Source organism: Mytilus californianus, unplaced genomic scaffold, assembly GCF_021869535.1.
Source record: "Mytilus californianus isolate M0D057914Y unplaced genomic scaffold, xbMytCali1.0.p SCAF_1, whole genome shotgun sequence".
NCBI classification, from domain to species: Eukaryota; Metazoa; Mollusca; class Bivalvia; order Mytilida; family Mytilidae; genus Mytilus; species Mytilus californianus.
In genome coordinates, this window is record NW_026262581.1 from 8,088,614 (window position 1) to 8,112,817 (window position 24,204).

Here is a 24,204-nt window from a genome sequence, read left to right on the forward strand (position 1 = left end):
AAATACTTGATTTTCTCCGTTATTAGAGGGAATATAAATTTAAAACTTTGTGAATGTGTTTTTTATGTTATGAGGAACATATTTAGATGATAAGTAAAAAATCGTGGATTTTCCCTTAAAGTTCAACATAGGTCATATGAATAAGGGTTGGCTTAACATCGAATTTTTGTCTGGTAGACAAAAATTAAATTCAGGTGTAAAATGTTAAAAAGCTTCTAAATGCTTAATGGAAAGTAAACAGTAATGGTTTTATTCATTCTTAAATAACTTTTTGTACAAAATCCGGCATATACATAAAAAAAATAATTTTAATGAAAATCGTAGCTACTATCTGTTTAAACAAGAATGTGTCCATAGTACACAGATACCCCACTCGCACTATCATTTTCTATGTTCAGTGGACCATGAAATTGGGGTAAAAACTCTAATTTGGCATTAAAATTAGAAAGATCATATCATAGGGAACATGTGTACTAAGTTTCAAGTTGATTGGACTTCAACTTTATCAAAAACTACCTTGACCAAAAACTTGAACCTGAAGCGGGACAGACGGACGAGTGGACAAATGGACGCACAGACAGAAAAACATAATGCCCCTCTACTATCGTAGGTGGGACATAAAAAAAGCAAATTAAGGGGGTACCAAACACTTTGACTAAAATAGAATTGGCTTGTTTAATTTTCATGAAATTTTGACAAAATATTTAGAATGACCTGTTGACAAAAATATAAAAATTTCAAGAAATTTGAACCACACAATTTACTAGAATAATTTCATTGGATATATAGCAGTTTGACAAACACTAATTTTGAACATTGAGACGCTTGATTTCTCTTTACTATTAGTATGCGATTAAAACATTCAGCTGATTTTTAAAGAGCTATCTCCCTTAGGTGTTCTGTACCCCCTTAATTTATCTTTCAAAAAATGTTTCAGATAGACAAAGATGACTGACTAAATATATATATATATATAAATATATTTTTTTTAATCATTCATATAGTGTTGATTAACTAATACAACTGTATATAAAAGTGCATTAACATAGTTTTTGCTGCAAAATATAAAAAGAACATAACTAGTATCATTACAAAATAAAAAAAATAAATTCCTGTCATGTTATAGATATGCACAAAAAATGATACATACAAACAATACAGCTATTTAAAGTGTAAATAAACAAATAATATATCTTGTGTGACTTCTTATGCATATAAATGTACAAGTATAATCTAACCTTCAACAATGAGTCAAAGACCAGATGGTATAGATGGTAAGAATGACATATAATCAGAAAAACTATTGAAAGTAACATTTGATTGAAGAAACTATAAAATGTTGCATAGGTACTGAATTCTACAGGCATTGTATACAAAAATCAAAGCAGTATCTGTATCCATATTAAGTCATGTGTCAAATAAAAGATGAACAGTACTAATATTCAGGCTGATGTGTTAAATAAAGGACCAAAGTTTTTTTATATTCATAATGATGTATCAGATTAAGCACCAGAGATACTGATATTAAGACTAATAATATGTAAAATAAGGACCAAAAGTACTACGACCATGGCTTCATGTTTTCAGACTGATCTGTCAAATGAAGGACCATGGGTTCAGGTATTCAGACTGACCATATCAAATAAAGCACCCAAGATATAGTTATTCAGACTGCCATATCAAATAAAGCACCAAAGATTTAGTTATTCAGACTGCCCTTTCAAATAAAGCATCACATGTACAGACTTGTAGAAAAAGTAAAAATCTGCCACTGTCAACTAATGCTCCCTGAACTAAAAATTTATTGAAAGAAAACAATTATATTTAAAGGTTTTAAAATACTAGTATGCTTGGAGGGACAAATAAGTATGTACTACTATTGCATGTCATTTATGCTAATGTTTCACCTAAATAATGTGTATATGTGTAATTCAAAGTGGTCAAAGTAGGATACCATCTAGAAACCAACTCTTGAAATAAATATATTTTTAGTTTGCGACCTCGACCTTTAACCTGTTGACTCTAAAATCAATAGAATTTTTCCCAATCCCAATATCGACTATCTGTATAATTTTCATTTCAATAAAACAAGGGAAATTAATAAGGCAACAATACAGAATCCATTTTTCAATTTTTAGTAACAGTAACCTTGAGCTTTAACCTATTAACCAAAAACAATCAATAGGGCTACAATTGCCATATGTATAGGAAGCTTGAATTTGAATGAGATTCATAATACAGATCAAAAATTTACAACTTGAGTAGTCGATAAAACTTCTCATTTTTTACACACTGTACTTAAAGCTTTCTGAGTTCTAGAAACAGTACTTTCCTTTAACAGAATCATCTGTTTTTACTATAATTTTGGAATAGTGAATCTGCAGTATTTCTACTTAATTATTCAATCATGTAACAATATAAAGGCTGTCACAGAAAGGTTGGGAAAAGAATTTTTTTTAAAGTTCACTCTGTTTTATAATAGACACATTAGCGTATACTGTAAATTACAAATGAATATTATAAAAAAATAAAAATGTATTCCTAAAAGCAAACTGATAAGTGAAATACTGATAGAGATTGCTGCCACAGACAAAGTTAAAATGTACTATCAATTCTGAAATCGTTGCATATCATAATTTTCAAAATATCGAAACGGACATCTGCGCTCTTTTAATTACGGAAAAATTCTATAAGCGATTAAGACCTTTAACTGATTTAATTATTTCCCAGCATTCACTAAATCGGATTAAAACGTCACAACATGATGACGTATGTCAACCAAAAAAGTTACAAATACTTGATTTTCTCCGTTTTTAGAGGGAATATAAATTTAAAACTTTGTGAATGTGTTTTTTATGTTATGAGGAACATATTTAGATGATAAGTAAAAAATCGTGGATTTTCCCTTAAAGTTCAACATAGGTCATATGAATAAGGGTTGGCTTAACATCGAATTTTTGTCTGGTAGACAAAAATTAAATTCAGGTGTAAAATGTTAAAAAGCTTCTAAATGCTTAATGGAAAGTAAACAGTAATGGTTTTATTCATTCTTAAATAACTTTTTGTACAAAATCCGGCATATACATAAAAAAAATAATTTTAATGAAAATCGTAGCTACTATCTGTTTAAACAAGAATGTGTCCATAGTACACAGATACCCCACTCGCACTATCATTTTCTATGTTCAGTGGACCATGAAATTGGGGTAAAAACTCTAATTTGGTATTAAAATTAGAAAGATCATATCATAGGGAACATGTGTACTAAGTTTCAAGTTGATTGGACTTCAACTTTATCAAAAACTACCTTGACCAAAAACTTGAACCTGAAGCGGGACAGACAGACGAGTGGACAAATGGACGCACAGACAGAAAAACATAATGCCCCTCTACTATCGTAGGTGGGACATAAAAAAAGCAAAATAAGGGGGTACCAAACACTTTGACTAAAATAGAATTGGCTTGTTTAATTTTCATGAAATTTTGACAAAATATTTAGAATGACCTGTTGACAAAAATATAAAAATTTCAAGAAATTTGAACCACACAATTTACTAGAATAATTTCATTGGATATATAGCAGTTTGACAAACACTAATTTTGAACATTGAGACACTTGATTTCTCTTTACTATTAGTATGCGATTAAAACATTCAGCTGATTTTTAAAGAGCTATCTCCCTTAGGTGTTCTGTACCCCCTTAATTTATCTTTCAGAAAATGTTTCAGATAGACAAAGATGACTGACTAAATATATATATATATAAATATATTTTTTTTAATCATTCATATAGTGTTGATTAACTAATACAACTGTATATAAAAGTGCATTAACATAGTTTTTGCTGCAAAAATATAAAAAGAACATAACTAGTATCATTACAAAATAAAAAAAAAAATTTCCTGTCATGTTATAGATATGCACAAAAAATGATACATACAAACAATACAGCAACTTAAAGTGTAAATAAACAAATAATATATCTTGTGTGACTTCTTATGCATATAAATGTACAAGTATATTTGGCAATCGCCAATGGCAGTCAGCAGGGTTTAAGAACATTTGTTATTTGACCTGTTAGTCAAATGCGTTTTGTTAAAATATACTTTTTCACTTTTTTGGTCTTTTGGAAAGTGTTGTTTGTGCTGTATTTAGACCCCTCTAACAAGTATAATTTAACCTACACCAATGAGTCAAAGACCAGATGGAATAGATGGTAAGAATGACATATATTCAGAAAAACTATGGAAAGTATCATTTGATTGAAGAAACTATAAAATGTTGCATAGGTACTGAATTCTACAGGCATTGTATAAACAAATCAAAGCAATATCTGTATCCATATTAAGTCATGTGTTAAATAAAAGATGAACAGTACTAATATTCAGGCTGATGTGTTAAATAAAGGACCAAAGTTTTTTTATATTCATAATGATGTATCAGATTAAGCACCAGAGATACTGATATTAAGATTAATAATATGTAAAATAAGGACCAAAAGTACTACGACCATGGCTTCATGTTTTCAGACTGATCTGTCAAATGAAGGACCATGGGTTCAGGTATTCAGACTGACCATATCAAATAAAGCACCCAAGATATAGTTATTTAGACTGCCCTATCAAATAAAGCACCAAAGATTTAGTTATTCAGACTGCCCTTTCAAATAAAGCATCACATGTACAGACTTGTAGAAAAAGTAAAAATCTGCCACTGTCAACTAATGCTCCCTGAACTAAAAATTTATTGAAAGAAAACAATTATATTTAAAGGTTTTAAAATACTAGTATGCTTGGAGGGACAAATAAATATGTACTACTATTGCATGTCATTTATGCTAATGTTTCACCTAAATAATGTGTATATGTGTAATTCAAAGTGGTCAAAGTAGGATACCATCTAGAAACCAACTCTTGAAATAAATATATTTTTAGTTTGCGACCTAGACCTTTAACATGTTGACTCTTAAATCAATAGAATTTTTCCCAATCCCATATCGACTATCTGTATAATTTTCATTTCAATAAAACAAGTGAAATTAAGGCTACAATACAGAAACCATTTTTCAATTTTTAGTAACCTTGAGCTTTAACCTATTAACCAAAAACAATCAATAGGGCTACAATTGCCATATGTATGGGAAGCTTGAATTTAAATGAGATTCATAATACATATCAAAAAATTTACAACTTGAGTAGTTGATAAAACTTCTCATTTTTTACACACTGTACTTAAAGCTTTCTGAGTTCTAGAAACAGTACTTTCCTTTAACAGAATCATCTGTTTTTACTATAATTTTGGAAGAGTGAATCTGCAGTATTTCTACTTAATTATTCAATCATGTAACAATATAAAGGCTGTCACAGAAAGGTTGGGAAAAGAATTTTTTTAAAAGTTCACTCTGATTTATAATAGACACATTAGCGTATACTGTAAATTACAAATGAATATTATAAAAAAATAAAAATGTATGCCTAAAAGCAAACTGATAAGTGTAATACTGATAGAGATTGCTGCCACAGACAAAGTTAAAATGTACTATCAATTCTGAAATCGTTGCATATCATAATTTTCAAAATATCAGTGACAAATAAAATGCTTCGCTGAGCACAGCTGGATACGACCGCAGAGGTCCAACCCAGAACAGTTGGGGCAAAAATGGACACAATATTCGCGCTTGATACAGGTCTAAATTTGGATTGTAATTAAATATTTGACACATAATAGTTTTCTGACACAGAATAACTGTAGTCAAAGAATCTAGAATTGGTTATATGATTTGAATTTATATTCAACTTTTTGCTTTTGTGCAATACACCATGCTGTTCCGTATTGACCCCCCCCCCCCTCCCTTTATTTTGCAAAAAAAAAAAAATAATTTGAAGAAATTTTCTTTTTAATTTTCTGAAATCTGAAATGAGAAAAAATTGCCCCCCCCCCCCCAAATTTTTTTCACCTCCCGCCCCTTTTTCCTAAAAAAATTCTTTCCCTCATGATATGGTCATAATCTCAATTCAAATTTCCAATGGAGTTTGCAACCATAATTACCAATTTAAATACATCATAAAAGTCTTAAAATAGAAAATAAAATACATAATCATGGCTAAAATTAATATTCCTTTAATAGTAACTTCTAAAAATTAATTGACAGCTAATCACCTCAAGACAATACAACATCTTTATACATAATTTAAAAGCAATGTAAGGGAGGCAATCCAATTTTTTTTTAATACTTTAAATGTATTTGGATTACCTCCCTTACACTGCTTTTAAATTGTCCATTAACCAAGAAACCCTTGTTTTTCCCCCTTTTTTGCCCCTAATTCCTAAACGGTTTGAGCCATAGCCCCCAAAGTCAATCTTAACCATCCCTTTGTGGTATGGAAACTTGTGGTATAATTTCAGAGAGATTCATACACCGTTCCACAAGTTATTGTCTGGAAACTAGAAAAATGTTTATTTGGCCCCTAATTCCTTAACTGTTGGTACCATCCCAAAATCAATCCAAACCTTCCTTTTGTGGTACTGAACCTTATGGTAAAATTTCATAGAGATCCATTCACTTAAACTAAAGTTATTGTGCGAAAACCAGTGTGTCTTCGGAAGACAACGATGCCAACGTCATACCAATATACGACCGCAAAAAATTTTTGCGGTCGTATAAAAATGAAACATTAACACTTTAGGGTGCTATAAACAGTTTCGTATAAAAAACTAGGGGTCATTCCCCGACTAAAAATAACCATGGAGGGAAATCCCTTTTTATTCATATAATTGGTGAAAAAGTTTTTTGTATTTGATTGTATAAATTAGTTAATTAGCTTTCAATTTAAACAGGTTGAATGATTAAAATAATTTTAAAAATTAGATTAAATATACATGTTTTGAGGGGAGACAACACTGTAAACATCCTGTTTTTTTGGCAATGCAAATTGAAAACTTATTTGCAGCCACTGTAGCTCTTTTCGAAGCAGGAAACCGTACCCTGAAACATGATTTTTATTAAAGGCCAGGTAAAAACCTATGAATTTCATACAGTTTTGATTATGGGAAATGTGCCTGTATCATGTTTACATGGGTATGCACATGAGCTGATTTCAGGTTTTTTATGTTCAGATTAGGCAACTTTTTCCCCGTTTTCTCTGGATAGAACTTTTTTACTATACTAAAAGTACACTATATTTTTATTTCAATATAAACTAGAGAAAAATTCTGATTCCAGTGATATCTAGTTTTATTCAAGTATCTTTATTAACCATTCCACCACTAAGGGTCACTTAGGCATGGTCCCTTAAAATAGGACGTCATAGAAAAAAACTGTTGATTGCACCCTTAACAGTACTGACCATAGATTTTATCCATCACATGTCCATTTAACACTAAGTAAATGATACAAACATATCTGACTATCTAAACTGCCAGACTTGACTATAATATGCTGAACCAATTCAGAAATGGTGGTGCATAGTAACATCATTGATTTTGGATTTTATTTTTTTGTCCATTTATGTCATTTACAAGGACCAATATGTTCATGTTGGTCCATTCTATTAAAACAAAAATTATTATAAAAAAATAAAAATGCTGGTTTTAGTAACAAGAATTAATAATCAAGGCGTGAGAGAGCTACAAAGGCAATTGCCTCCAAGTCAATGTTTTTATGATTTCTACTACATGTGGTTTACAACCTTATATACATGAATTTAAAATGGTGGAGGAGGAAAATTTACAATAATAAAAAATCTCTGATGAGCCATTTGGAAAGGAATTTGACGTTTATTATGCAAAAAAATGGATCAAATTTTAACTTAAGGCCATTAAATCATGTTTAAATGAAGTGAAACATTCTTTTGCCGAAAATTCAAATCTTTCATTGTACACTTGAGTTATGAGTGCCAAAAGTAAATAAAAAATCAGTTAGATTTGTTGGCATAAAAAGTTGTTCTTCACTAAATACTGATATAAGGGATTGTTCATTCAAATTTTCAATATTAAATCAAAAACTGACATAATTTAATATTATGATGAAAAATCTAAAGAACCAAAATGGCACTGATAAAAACACACTTTTTCACTCTGACTTCTACTTAATTTATCTTTAATAGTCAATCGAAAAACATGAAGAAATGTAAAATACATCTATAAATTAATGTTTTGAAACTTCACCAGCCCACCATTGTTTTTAACTAGACCTGTTCTATACAAATTAATCATAAAAACAAAGGAAATTTATCGTAGCAGCAGAAATTTTGTACTTCGACCAGTTTCAATCTGCATCACAAATATGGCAGTCTCACCATAGCATAAAGGCAAAAAGCAATTGCCTTAAAAATAGTAAAAAAAAAGTCAGTTTTATTGCAGCAAGTCTTATTGTATTGCACATTTACCAAAACAAAACAAAAACATATTTGTGTTCACAGTGTTATCACAGGAAAAAATATTTAGTACAAAAGATAATGCTGATATGAGATTATATGAGATTATTTACAAACAATCAAAGTACAAGATAACCAAGTAAAATATATACCGGTAGTATATTATCCATTATTTACAAACATTCTAAGTACAAGATAATCAAGTAAAATATATAGTATATTATATACAGTAATTTAATGTACAAGTTAAAAACAGTGTATTATATTCAGTAATTTTATGTACGAGTAAAAAAAGATAGTGTATTGTATAAAGAGTTTTATGTCAAAAAAATTATAATATTTTGTAAAGACTTATGTACAAGTTTGAACTACAAGAGAGGACATGCTGAAATGTCTCCGCTGCTTTAATGACCATGATCAATTTTATGATCAGACGTGTAAACCTTAATATCATTCCATACACCAAATATAGTCGACCTTCTGCTTATAATATACAAGAAACATACCAAAGCATGAAAACTTAACATTGACTAATGAACTTTGAAATGAGGTCAAGGTCAGTTGATATTTACAAGACAGACATGTCCACCTTACAATCATTCTGTGCATTAATTATAGCTGACCTATTGCTTATAGTATTTATGAAACAAATCTAACATTGACCAATAAACCAATAAAATGAAATCAAGGTCAAATGAAACCTACCTGACTAAAACATACACTTAACAATCATTCCATACACTACATATATTGACCTACTTATAGTATCTGAGATACCGACTTAATCATGTAACTTTAACCTTGATCACTGATCCACGAAATGGGGTCGGGTCAGGTGAATCCTGTCTGACGAACTTATAGACGTTGCAATGAACCATACAACCAAATATAGTTATCCTATTACTCATAATAAGTGAGAAATTCACATGACAAAAAAGAGGAAAGATTTTTTTTTTTAAGCAGCCCCTCAACCATGAAAATGAGGCTAAGGACAGTGGACATACAATAGACAGAAATCTTGTCACATAAGGCATCTGTATACAAAGTATGAAACATCCAGGTCTTCTTCCTTCTGAAATTTAAAGCTTAATACAAATAGTTTACACCACCACCTGATTGTAATCCCTATGTCTCTCATTCTGTGAGTTTCGTCGAGACAAAACATTATGAACATCTAAACATCCAAGGTTTATGATTTCTTTCCTCCCTTAAGTTCTACATCTTTTCTATAACAGGCATTTACTTTTATTACAATTTTTTTGATTTTTATATGTGAGTCTTGATACTAAGCATTCTGTTCATTGGGCCATTTTATATCAAACACATTCTGAAGTACCAGTACTTTTGATAGAAGCTGCCTCCTGAGATAAATTATTTGCTTTGATTGCTGTCTTAACGGAGTGTATTTGATGTGTAGTTTGAGTAGTATCTTGTTGACTGTCTTTTGTACTACATTGTTTGTTTGAAGTTTCTGTAGTATTTGATGAGGTTAATTAGTTTCTGTAGTATTTGATGAGGTTAATTCTTTAGTAGTACTACATTGTTTGTTTGAAGTTTCTGTAGTATTTGATGAGATTAATTCTTTAGTAGTACTACATTGTTTGTTTGAAGTTTGTGTAGTATCTGATGAGGTTAATTCAGATGAGTTTTCTCCATCCTGCTGAACATAACTCTTCACTGAATCGTCTTCTGTAATACAAAAAAAAAAATTTAATACAACAAGAATTGTCCGTTAAGCTGGACTTGTACCTTCTACATTGTGGCTAGACATTTGAATAAGCTAGTGACTGAAATACAGCGAATCAAAGAAGTTAATAATATTAATTTGAACTTTTTTATCTGATGTTTTATTTGATGTCATCTCTGATGCATTTACCATTTTAAGTATCATTGCAATGACAAGGTCTGTTCTGCCAAAATTTCTGAGTTGAAAAGATCATAACTGAAAAAAACCTCAATGGACCACAAAAGCCTACCCACATGCACATCTGTACATTAGGATCTAACAATCTACTAGGTTTTTTGTAGACAAAATAAACCATGTAGGAGTAGTTGTAATGACAAGGTCGGTTCTGCTAAAATTTCTAAGTCCAAAGGGGCATATCTATAAAAAAAAACCTCGATGGAACAGAACATCCTACCCACATGCACATAGGATTAGGATCTGACAATGTACAAAGTGTCATGCTGATACAAAAAACCACATAGAAGAGGCTGCAATAACAAGGTTGGTTCAGTCAAAATTTCTAAGTTGAAAAGGGCATAACTAGCAAAAACTCAATGGACCAGAAAATTCTACACACATATGCAATACTACATATTAGTATCTTACAATGTACAAAGTTTCATCTAGATGTGATGAAACAAGAAGTAGTTGCAATGACAAGGTTTGTTCAGAAGTGTCTAAATTTCTCAGGGGAAAGGGGCATAATTTTGGATGAAATATTCAGAATAAAAATTCCTTCACATAGCAATGTTTGTATACGGTATCATGATCTTTTATTCTACAAAGTTTGAATTGAATCAAAGAAAGGATAAAGAAGTTGGTCTGGACAGACAGATGGACAGATGGACAGACAGACAGGCTGATTCCTATATATCCTAGCAAACATACTGTTTTTTTCTACAATTAATCATTCATTTAATAGTTGCTTATTCAGTTTTAAAAGGCAACATGTGAGTGATAAATCCTATGCCCTGTGTTGGGTAAGTGCCACTTTTCTGCACGTTAATGAACCCTTGCATCAACTCTCTGAGGGGTTTTTAGTTGGCCTATTTCTGGGCAAAATTGCTGACGCTATATCCATCATAATCACTTTTTACATTTACAGTCCAAATTTTTCCAACACTTCATCACTGCCTACATCCCTTGAAGAAAATACTTATTGTAATAATATTTAAGGATTAATTTTACCCTTTATAAAATAGTAATTTAAATTACCAATATGGACACATTGATTTATTAACCCTCTTTCAAACTGTTACTTATGTAGCCATTTTAGACCATGAGTTAAATAAACCTTTATCAAACTATCTAACCCACTGTTCATTTCATCCTTCATCTTACCATAACATGTACTTTCTTCTGCCCCACGATAACCATCTTCATCATCTGAACTGTTCAATAACATCCTTCCACTAGAATACGATTCATATGAGCAACCGGAGGATTGAGGTGAATCCTCACCGCTGTTTATATCTGAGAAGGATTCACATACAGATTGAGAGCTTCCATCTTTAATAGAGCCTTTTAGTACAAAGTCATTTTCATTCTTTGATCCTACTGAGCTATAACCTGCATTACTGTAGACAGCAGAATATTGACTGTCTTTTTCACTATTACTATTAGTATGTGAAGTCTTGAATGTGGAGGTAGAAAGTGTCTCATGTCCACTGTCTTTATTATGTTCCTTAAAAAAGAATATGTATTGATATATAATTACATTAAAATCCATACTTTTGATTGGCCGACAACAATCGTGATGCATTCCAATACTAATGTTGATGGGGGAACTTTCATATTCTCTGATTAATTTGTTCAATATTTTCACATAATCTAGAGCTCCACAAATTGTATAAACACCTTTCTATTGGTCTACAGAGTATTTTGACTTCTTGATGTCTCTATTTATGGTTGCTCATGCGTATATTGATTTTTTAGTCACGTCTCCCTTTACCCAAAAAGTAACAATGAATAAATGATAAATAAGGCTAGTACTTTTTTTTTCCATCATAACCTGTAAATATACTAACAGGTGTCTTGCATGATTATCAAGTCAATTTTTCTTGTAAACTTTTACTCACCATGTAATTTATCTTGACTACAGGTAACTCTATCTCAGGTGGTTTGAAAATCTCTTTAACTTTTCCACAACAATCAATCCTTAACAAAATAACATAAAAGTTTTATTATGGTGAGCTGATGTATGGACAGTAATACATGCAGTTGAGTTTTCTGAATTGAATTGTATCATGTTTTTCATGTTGTGGCCTTTTATAGCTGACTACATGGTATGGGTTTTTCTCATTGTTGAAGGCTGTACGGTTGCCTATAATTTCTTACATTCACTTTATTTTGAACTTTGGTGGATAGTTGTCTTATTGGCAATCATACCTCATCTCCTTATTTTTATATTATATAGTAAAACAAAGAATACATTTAATTTCATCTCTGTGTAAAATGTACAGAAGAAAATAGAGGAATTGTTACATATCTCCTTATTGTATTTGGTTGCGTTTCATGATTATTTAGTTGTTGGTAATTATCTAATTGTTGAATATCCTTCAGTTGTTGATGAACATTTAAACAATAGTTTTATTTTATCTTCAAATTTTTGTAGATATACTTTTCTTATTGCATTTTTTAGTTTATTTTTCACGTTTTAGAGACTAACACAAGTAGCTTATTTATTGCGAACCAAATGTAACTTTTCCACAGAGTCATCTCCTATTGGTCAATCTATTTAAACTTTTGTCAGTTCTGTTTTCCCATTGAACAAACATGTATTTTCATCTTTTAGAAGATATTTTTTTTACTCAGGTAAGTTAATCAATGAGTGATGGATTTCTCTTAAAAGAAATTTAAAGGTCCCAGCGAATAAACAACACAGAGAACAATAGCTATTGTATTTATTCAATGGGACAATAGAACTGACAAAAGTTTAGATTGACCAATAGGAGATGAATCTGTGGAAAAGTTTCATTTGGTTCAATGAGAACACACTGCAGACAATCTGAATTTTTTGGGAATTTAGGCTTGTTTAATTCATTATTGATACCACAAGAGGCTGCATCCTTCACTCTAGGTTTTTTTTATGGTGTATGTGACATTTTAGTTTACTCTGTGCTTGAAGCCATACTATATACAAGTTTTACCGTACAGATTTTATCTAACACAGTGATATTTTACTGCTATACCTCCGAAGTTTGAAAACTCACCTAAAAACACACTATATACAAGTTTTACCATACAGATTTTATCTAACACAGTGATATTTTACTGCTATACCTCCGAAGTTTGAAAACTCACCTAAAAACACAAACTACTAAAGTGATGACAATACCAACAAATAAAACCACACCAATTACGATACCTGCTATTTCTGATTGTGATAAGTCTGCAAAAAAATACTAATTTTATACATAATATCTTTTGATACTGGAAAACAAATTTCCTATTGAAATACTTACATGTACACCAATTGACAAAAGGTATTGTGAGTTATTCTTAATTTATTATACCCCAACTCAATGCTGTTGACTAAATGTGACAAGTACGTTGTATTTCTTATATGCGCATGGCATTCCATGCCATTTGATAAGTTTTTGGCAAACATTAAGTAGAACACTGAAGGAACTGTAAATGTGTCACACTATATGGCATACCTAGAGGAAGCTTGTGCCATATACCAAGAAGCTATGACCTTTGTTTCTTGGAAAAATAGAAGAAATGTGCAATGGATAGAGGGATGCATAGAGAGAGGTAAACTAGTATTGCCCCTCTTTTGCAGCATGAATATACAAATTTGTTTCATTTAAGGCAATGTTTGACAGCAAAAACCATAATGTCAATAATAATTTTTTTTATTTGTAACAAGAATGTGTCCATATATAGTACACGGATGCCTAACTCGCACTATCATTTTCTATGTTCAGTGGACCATGAAATTGGGGTCAAAACTCTAATTTGGCATTAAAATTAGAAAGATCATATCATAGGGAACATGTGTACTAAGTTTCAAGTTGATTGGACTTCAACCCAAAAAAAAAAAATTGTTTCCCTCAAGATATGTTCATAATCTCAATTCAAATTTCCAATGGAGTTTGCAACCATAATTACAATTTAAATACATCATAAAAGTCTTAAATAGATAATTTCAAAGCAGCGTAAGGGAGGTAATCCAACATTGTACAACATTGTACAATTTTGTTTTTGGATTACCTCCCTTTCACTGCTTTTAAATTGTCCATTAACCAGGAAACCCTTGTTTTTTCCCCTTTTTTGCCCCTAATTCCTAAACGGTTTGATCCATAACCCCCAAAGCCAATCCTAACCATCCCTTTGTGGTATGGAAACTTGTGATATAATTTCAGAGAGATCCATACACTTAAACACAAGTTATTGTCTAGACGTTACAAAAATGCTTATTTTTGGCCCTTAACTCCTTAACTGTTGGTATCATAACCCCCGAAATCAATCCCAACCTTCCTTTTGTGGTATTGAACATTATGGTAAAATTTCATAGAGATCCATTCACTTAAACTAAAGTTATTGTGCGAAAACCAATATGTCTTCAGATGACGACAACGCCAACGTCATACAAATATACTTTTGCGGTCATATGAAAAACAGACCAAAACACAAAAACTTAACTTTTACCACAGAACCATGAAAATGAGGTCAAGGTCAGATGACACCTGCCAGTTGGACATGTACAACTTACAATTATACATACACCAAATATAGTAGACCTATTGCTTACAGTATCTGAGATATGGACTTGACCACGAAAACTTAACCTTGTTCACTGATCCATGAAATGAGGTCAAGGTCAAGTGAAAACTGTTTGACAGGCATGAGGCTACGCAGATACCAAATATGGATATCCTTTTACTCATAATAAGAGAGAAATTAACATTACAAAAAATCTTAACTCTTTTTTCAAGTAGTCACTGAACCATGAAAATGAGGTCAAGGACAATGGACATATGACAGACGGAAACTTCATATCATAAGGCATCTATATACAAAGTATGAAGCATCCAAGTCTTCTACCTTCTGAAATATTAAGCTTTAAAAAAGTTAGTTAATGCTGCCACAGCTGCCAGATCACTATCTCTATGTCAAGCTTTCTGCGACAAAAGTCGCAGGCTTGACAAAAACAAAACAATTTTTTAGTTAATGAAAGTGTGAATGGAAAATGTCTAACGCACCGTTACATTGATTAGTGAACTCAACCAGAATATTATTAACCCTAACAATAACAACAACTGAGTTACCCTGGGGTTCTGAAACACCTGAGTTACCCTGGGGTTCATGTTGCTGTTTGGTGTGCAGTGTTTTGTGAATTGTTGTTTTGTTTTTTTTGTCTTTTTTGTTTGCCTACAGTTAACTTATTGTGTTTGATTGCCTTATTGCTAACTTCATCCTTTGAAGTGTAAAAGAAAAATAAACATACAAACCCAGACCAAGACAGATTTGTAGTAAACCAATGAACTGACATGTAAATTGTTATATATCTCTGACCTTTACCATTACAAGCGACTTTTATTTTTCCCATCAAGAAAATAATTCTTCTTCAGAAGATTTCACAATCAAAAGAGGCATTCTGACAACATAAAATTTCCCTCCATATACCAGCAGGAACATTGGATGAGTATACAAAAATGCAATTAAATATTTACTCTGAAGTTTTGAAAAACTATTTAAATAACTTGAATAAGAAGATGTATTGGAACTTCTTGAAAAACTATGAAAATAACATCAATCAAGATAATGTACTCTTGTAACAAAGTGAACGTCGATCAAGCATTAGATTGTGAGGGAGGTCTGGTGAATTATAAATTCAAACTGGTTAAGAACTTTTTGCTAATGTAGTTAAGAATTACCATCATATCATTTAAATCAGGTCAGAATATTTATAACATATGTTAATTTGTACATCAACTGCTAGCCCCACTCTTCTGGCTCTTTTATTACTCTCTTTATATATCAATGCCTCTGAATAATTAACTAATGATCGCTAACTTTTTACCAGTGAATTTTAATTCACACCTATTACTATGTAATAACAACTATTATCTGTTATATTCAATCACTTTTAAAGGTAACAAAATAAAAAATTCCATGATTTCCTGTCAATTTGATAAACAGAATGAATCCTGGAAATGAATCCAGAATTATTCATACTTTAGTAGTGTTGTGAAACTTCCAGTTTTAATTTCAAAATCGAAAAAACATTAGTGATGTCTGAGAAATTTACCATTTTGAGTCATTAAAATGATCATCTAAATTTTAAACTGTTGTCTTCTATTATGAACATTTTTAGAAAAACAGGTGTTGATGATATGAATCTAGTGTGAATAATTTTGACAGTTGAAATAAACTGCTTTGCTGAGCGCAGCTGGATACGCCCGCAGAGGTCCAACCCTGAACAGTTGGGGCAAAAATAGACACAATATTCAAGCTTGATACAGGTCTGAATTAAGATTGTAACTAAATATTTGATATATTATAGGTTTCTGAATAAATGTAGTCAAGGAACTTGAAATTGGTTACATGAAAGATTTCTTGCTGTTGTGCAATACACTGTGCTGTTGCGCAATACTTACATGTAGTAAATATGTTGTCAGACTATAAACAAATAAAATCTTATAATTCGGAAACATAAAATCGAAAATTTATAAAAATCAAAAGGGAGCTTACAAAAATAGATATAAACAATTTACCAAAGTTTCATAAAAAACGCTGAAAACATTTTTGAGTTATTGTCCGAAAACTGGAAAATCCACCTTTTTGTAATGAATAAAACCCCATAAATCGGAAACGTATAGTCTGAAATTTATAAAAATCAAAAGGGAGCTCATGTCGATAGAAATAAACAATTCACCAAAGTTTCTTGCAAATTGGTGAAATTGTTTTTGAGTTATTGTCTGAAAACTGGAAAATCCCCCCTTTTTTAATGAATAAAACCCCCAAAACTCGGAAACGGTAAATCCCAAAATTTATAAATAAACTGCTTTGCTGAGCACAGCTGGATCTGAACAGTTGGGGCAAAAATGGACACAATATTCAAGCTTGATACAGGTCTGAATTTGGATTGTAATTAAATATTTGATATATTATAGGTTTCTGAATAAATGTAGTCAAAGAACTTGAAATTGGTTATATGAAAGATTTCTTGCTGTTGTGCAATACACTGTGCTGTTGCGTAATTCTTTGTAAATCTGTTGTCAGACTATAAACAAATAAAATCTTATAACTCAGAAATATAAAATCGAAAATTTATAAAATTCAAAAGGGAGCTTACAAAAATAGATATAAACAATTTACCAGTTTCATAAAAAATACTGAAAACATTTTTGAGTTATTGTCCGAAAACTGGAATTTCCACCTTTTTGTAATGAATAAAACCCCATAAATCGGAAATGTATAGTCTGAAATTTATAAAAATCAAAAGGGAGCTCATGTCAATAGATATAAACAATTCACCAAAGTTTCTTGCAAATTGGTGAAATTGTTTTTGAGTTATTGTCTGAAAACTGGAAAATCCCCCCTTTTTTAATGAATAAAACCCAAAAACTCGGAAACGGTAAATCCCAAAATTTATAAAATAAAATGCTTCGCTGGGCGCAGCTTGATACGACCGCAGAGGTCGAACCCTGAACAGTTGTGGCAAGTATGGACACAACATTCAAGCTTGATACAGCTCTGAATTTGGATTGTGATTAAATATTTGACACAGCATAGGTTTCTGACACAGAAAGAATGTGGTCTAAGAACTTCAATTTTTTTAATTTACCTATTATGGTCCAATGTCCAAAATCAAAATACATGGTTAGATTCAGCATATCAAAGAACCCCATATATTCAATTTTTGTTGAAATCAAACTAAGTTTAATTTTGGACCCTTTGGACCTTAATGTAGACCAATTTAAAAAACGGGACTTAAAATTAGAAATCTAAATACATGGTTAGATTTGGCATATCAAAGAACCCCAATAATTTAATTTTTGATGAAATCAAACAAAGTTTAATTTTGGACCCTTTTGACCTCAATATGAACCAATTTGATAGCGGGCCCACAAATAAAAAATCTAAATACATGGTAAGATTCAGCATATCAAAGAACCCCATATATTCAATTTTTGTTGAAATCAAACAAAGTTTAATTTTGGACCCCAATTTGGACCAACTTGAAAACTGGGCCAAAAATCTAAAATCTAAATACATGTTTAGATTCAGCATATCAAAGAACCCCATATATTCAATTTTTGTTGAAATCAAACAAAGTTTAATTTTGGACCCCAACTTGGACCAACTTGAAAACTGGGCCCATAATCAAAAATCTAAACACATGTTTAGATTCAGCATATCAAAGAACCCTAAGAATTCAATTTTTGTTAAAATCAAACTAAGTTTAATTTTGGACCCTTTGGACCTTAATGTAGACCAATTTAAAAAACGGGACCCAAAATTAAAAATCAAAAATACACGGTTAGATTCGGCATATCAAAGAACCCCAATAATTCAATTTTTGATGAAACCAAACAAAGTTTAATTTTGGACCCTTTGGACCTCAATGTGGACCAATTTAAAAACGGGGCCCAAAATCCAAAAACTTAATACACGGTTAGATTCAGCATATTAAAGAACCCCAAGAATTCAAGAATAAAACCCCATTGAAATTGATCAAGAAATAAGCAATTTATACGAAGTATCTTCTTTTGCACAATACTGTGCAATTGAATATTTCTTGCTATTGCGCAATACTGTACAATTGACAATTTCTTGCTATTGCGCAATATTGTGCTATTGGATATTTCTTGCTATTGCGCAATACTGTTAAATTGAAGATTTCTTGCTATTGCGCAATACTGTGCAATTGAAGATTTCTTGCTATTGTGCAATACTGTGCAATTGAAAATTTCTTGCTATTGCACAATACTTATTATATAATAATTTACACATCCTGTTTGATGTGTATCTCCTACCATATCATTATTATTTGCTTTTAAATATAAATCAGAAATAACCAACTTAAAATGGAAAATTTTAAAAGAAAAAAAAAAGGAAAAAAAGAAAAAAAAAAAAAAAAAAAATCCCCCCCCCCAAATTTTTTGAACCCCCTTATGATTCATCACCCCCAAACTCAATCCCAGCCTTCCCTTTGTGGTATGGTACCTTGCAGTACAATTTCAGAGAGATCCATACACTTGAACACAAGTTATTGTCTGGAAACTAGAAAAATGCTTATTTTTGGCCCCTTTTTGGCCCCCAATTCCTAAACGTTTCGGGCAATTACCCCCAAACTCAATTCCAGCTTTCCCTTTGTGATATGGAACCTTGTAGTACAATTTCAGAAATATCCAAACACTTACACACAAGTTATTGTCATGAAACTAGAAAAATGCTTGTTTTTTGCCCCTTTTTTGGCCCCTAATTCCTAAAATTTTGAGGCAATTACCCCCAAAATCAATTACAGCCTTCCCGTTGTGATATGGAACCTTGTGGTACAATGTCAGAGAGATCCATACACTTAAACACAAGTTATTGTCTGAAAGTTACAAAAATGCTTATTTTTGGCCCCTTTTTGGCCCCTAATTCCTTAACTGTTGGTACCATAACCCCCAAAATCAATCCCAACCTTCCTTTCGTGGTATTGAACCTTATGGTGAAATTTCATGGAGATCCATTCACTTAAACTAAAGTTAGAGTGCGAAAACCAATGTGTCTTCGGACGACGCCGGACGACGCCGGACGACGACGACGACGACGACGACGCCAACGTCATACCAATATACGACCAAAAAATTTTTAATTTTTGCGGTCGTATAAAAATAAAAGTGAGCTAATGTCAATAGATATGAACAATTCACAAAAGTTTCTTGCAAATATTGGTGACATATTTTTTGAGTTATTGTCCCAAAACTGGAAAATCCCCCCTTTTTTAATGAATAAAACCCCAAAACTAGGAAACGGTAAATCCGAAATTTATAAAAAACGAAAGGGAGCTCACGTCAATAGATATGAACAATTCATAAAAGTTTCATGCAAATTAGTGAAATTGTTTTTGAGTTATTGTCCGAAAACTGGAAAATCCCCCTTTTTTATTGAATAAAACCCCAAAACTCGGAAATGGTAAATCTAAAATTTATAAAAAACGAAAGTGAGCTCACGTCAACAGATATGAATAATTCACCAAAGTTTTATGCATATTGGTGAAAGTGTTTTTGAGTTAATGTCCGACATGTTGACGACAGACAGGCGGACAACGGTATACCATAATACGTCCCGTAAACGGGCGTATAAAAACGAAAGGGAGCTCACATCAATAGATATATACAATTCACATAAGTTTTATGCATATTGGTAAAAGCGTTTTTGGATTAATGTCCGACATGTTGACGACGGACGGATGGACAGACAGACGGACGACGGAGCGACAGACGGTCAATTGTATACCATAATACGTCCCGTAAACGGGCGTATAAAAAGGGGCCCAACTTTTAAGTCATCTCAAAATGACCGAAATTGTGTAAAAAAGTTTCTGGATTCTTGTTCTCAAGCTTATAATTGGGAATTCAAGGATATGATAGCTACAATATGTCTCCTCTTTAAATGGGGGTAGAATAATTTAACATTTTTTAAAAAGACATGAAAGAATGTAAGAACATATTTTTTCAATAAAATCAACTATAAAATTTTAATCATTTATTTATCATTTTATTGATTGGAATTGAGAGTGATATAAATAAAAAAGAAAAGAGATAGAAAACATGAAATATACAAAGATGTCATTAAAAACTATTGTCCAAACACAGCATATAATCATCAAATTACATCACAAAAATCACCTTACACTAACTGTCTAACAAAAAGTTCATTGAAGAAACAAACACAGAAGGCTTTAATATACAGGGAATTCCATAAGATGTCACCCCAGATCTTTTGAGTGTGCATGGAAGAACAATAAAAGTTGTCCTGTAATGGTAAAATTTATTTTAATATAAATGCAGAAATCAGAATAATTGAATTCACATTAAAAATACATTGAATGTTTGAATTTGTTGTCAGTAAAAAAAAATAGACTGCACATACAAAAGTTGAATCCCTTTAAATTTTACTATAGTACTAAAGAATGTGACATTACTTTTAGTTCAAATTTGCTTGAATTTAGTAAAAAGAAAGTGATCGGGGTAACATCTAGATAGGCAATAAACAAGAACTATTAATACTAAAAGTACAGATTTGGAGGGGAAACAACCAAAATTGCTCCTTAGAGCCTGAATCTCCCATCTGGAGTTAATTTGCTACAGTGACCTGATGTCTTAGCAATCAGTAGCAGCCATATTTTATTGCTATCATGGACATGATCAACAATTTTTTAACTACACTGACAAGTTGCGAGAAATATGGGAATCACATGTATGCTTCATACTAAAGAAAATAAATAAGAATTACTATACATCGTTTATTAAAAATAAATTTACTTACAATTAGCCTTTGGTATGATGATAGTTGATGTATTAGAATAGCCTGCCTTGCCCCATGATTTCATGGTAATAGTTATTGGTTGGTCACATGGAATATCCATTGGCTGCTGCAGGTGGTCTGAATCAGAACTATTAGCATGATATTCTTTTAATAGACCATCGTTAGGACTAGATGCTGATATATAATATCCAAGAAAAGGACCATTCTGATACTCTTTACCTAAAGCCTGAAAAAACAAATATTTTTTATATACAATGCTATCATACACCCAGTAAAATAATGTTTAATAATGTTTATTATGACTGAAATAATTTATGATTGACAGACAGACAAACAGACACACACACACAGGGACAAGCTCATTACTATAGGCCTTCCCCAGATTAACCGACAGAGCCCTTTTAAGACACACACACACACACAGGGACAGGCCCATTAGTATAGGCCTTCCCCAGATTAACCGACAGAGCCCTTTAAAGACACACACACACACAGGGACAGGCCCATTACTATAGGCCTTCCCCAGATTAATTGACAGAGCTCTTTAAAGACACACACAAACACACACACACAGGGAAAAGCCCATTACCATAGGCCTTCCCAAGATTAACCGACAGAGCCCTTTAAAGAAACACAGAATTACAAACATTGATTACCGGTATACCCCCTAGGATTAACTTTTTATTATATTTTTTATGCCCCTCAAAGGTCAAAGTTAAATGTGCATGGAATTCAGTGTTTTTTCTTCTTCCGGCCACATTGATAATAACAGCATCTGTCATTTCCATGGAGCAATAGCACACATTGGGTAAGAAAGTTTTGCAATCAAAACAAGTAACAGTAATTCTGAAGACAATGAAGCAGTTTAGGATAAAGCATATTCAGTGGACTCCACTTACTCAGATGTCGGCTTAAGGAATATATTGGCACAGTAAAAGTATTTCAAAACACCTAATTCCTATATGTTTTATGTAATTTTTTGTGTATACAATATCGGATATAAGAATACATCCGGGCATGGGATAGGAATATTGCTATTGCTACACAGAAATTACAGTTGCTGTCACTATTATCATGTCTCTAAGGACAACAATCAAACCGACATGAAATATCCAGAAGTATTAATTTGTATTTATCCGTCAACACTTGGTCTACAAATACATCTGAGTTTTATTGATATATTTTAAAAATATCTGACAGAAATTTCATGTCCTTGTTACTTGAAGGTAAGAGAACTGAAAGAGTAATTTTTCATTTTGCTATTTTCCTGAGCTTCAAATTTTCCAAGACTGTGGCAAACAAAGTACATTTCTAAAGAATATTCTGGAAAATAAGCTGACTACCTGTACATCACATCAGTTCAATGTAAAAATGAGTTTCCTTGGTGGCAGCCATATTTGATTTCAGGTATTCATCAGGAGACAGGATTGCTAGTGAGGTCCTTTAGGTAAGTGGTTTCTTGGTTGAAGATTGTAAGATGTGAAACTAGTGACAACTGTGAGTCAACTTACAAAAGGATACCTCAACCCTTCAATACTACTAAAAATTTACTAGGCAGTTATATCATTATTGCTTTGTAAATTTGATTGTCTCCCCTTTAACATGTCGTACCAGGATTATACTCCTTTATGCAAATCATCATGTGGTGTTCTACAACAGTGTAAAAATCATTTGTATATGCCTAGAAGTTTAGGAGTAGTTGTGCTTACAAGCAAATGGACAGAAGACAGGTTGACAGGGTGATTCCAATTTACACCTAAAACTTTAGTTTGTGGGGGGTATAAATATGCTAAGATAAACTGTGGCAACTCATATCAGATGAGTATAAAAGTAAAACTTCAAGACCTGTAGCCTCTGTGTTGATTGAAAATAAAGAATCTAAATACCTTCCAAAGAACTGATATTCTGCGGGCATTATTGATGCAATCTTCATCTAACACTTGATAGCCACTGTTCACAAATTCAGGTGGTCTGGATGGTTCTAAAAATAACACAAATATATATCAGACTATAGTTTTTAAAGTGTTGTCTCTTTTATGTTTATCCGTATCTTTTTTCATTTATTCCTCAGGTTTTCACATAATTTCCATAATTCATACTTGAAATTTTCATGATATACTCTCTCTTTTTAAACAAAGTTTGTTTTCATTTTTGTGCTAAGTTTAATTAAAGTTATGATATGTAATATGTTACTGGCACCCCTGCCTGCTCCTCTGACATCACAGTACCGTAAGCTAGTTTTGGACTTTGTCCAACCAATGCCCAGTGTTGAATAGAACTAAAAAGTATGGATAAATATTATAATCAATGGGATAAAGTACTTTCGCTAATTCTTCGTCAATTTATCCCTTTCTGCACCCATTGTATAAAAAAAATTTAATCAACGTGTGGTTCGTTTGATCTCAGTTCTTCATTGGTTAAAATCTGATTATGACGTCGAATTTTCTTGCTTTCCTCTGAATTTCCTATTGTGACGACATGAAAAAAGGCGACCATGCCTGATGACGTCACATAGAAAGAACACATCTTTTTGCAGATCATTCAAAAAGAAGGAAGAAGTTTGCCTGCATATTGTTTGAAAATCATTAGAGAAACAGATTCCACCACCAAATC

The 24,204-nt window shown here is 31.8% G+C and overlaps 1 protein-coding gene across 2 annotated transcripts in view; it reads right to left on the reverse strand.

Moving 5' to 3' along the window:
• Positions 1–966: 966 nt before the first annotated feature.
• Positions 967–24,204, reverse strand: part of LOC127698789 (uncharacterized) — a 68,320-nt gene continuing 45,082 nt past the window's right edge. For both annotated transcript variants that reach the window (XM_052202457.1, XM_052202467.1), the window contains exons 8-13: positions 23,478–23,572; positions 21,592–21,817; positions 13,405–13,492; positions 12,180–12,258; positions 11,443–11,785; positions 967–10,064 (exon numbers count right to left, since the gene is read on the reverse strand). In XM_052202457.1, the coding sequence (XP_052058417.1) occupies positions 9,865–10,064; positions 11,443–11,785; positions 12,180–12,258; positions 13,405–13,492; positions 21,592–21,817; positions 23,478–23,572 (1,031 nt within the window). In that variant the 3' untranslated portion in view covers positions 967–9,864. The remainder of the gene's footprint in view (positions 10,065–11,442; positions 11,786–12,179; positions 12,259–13,404; positions 13,493–21,591; positions 21,818–23,477; positions 23,573–24,204) is intronic.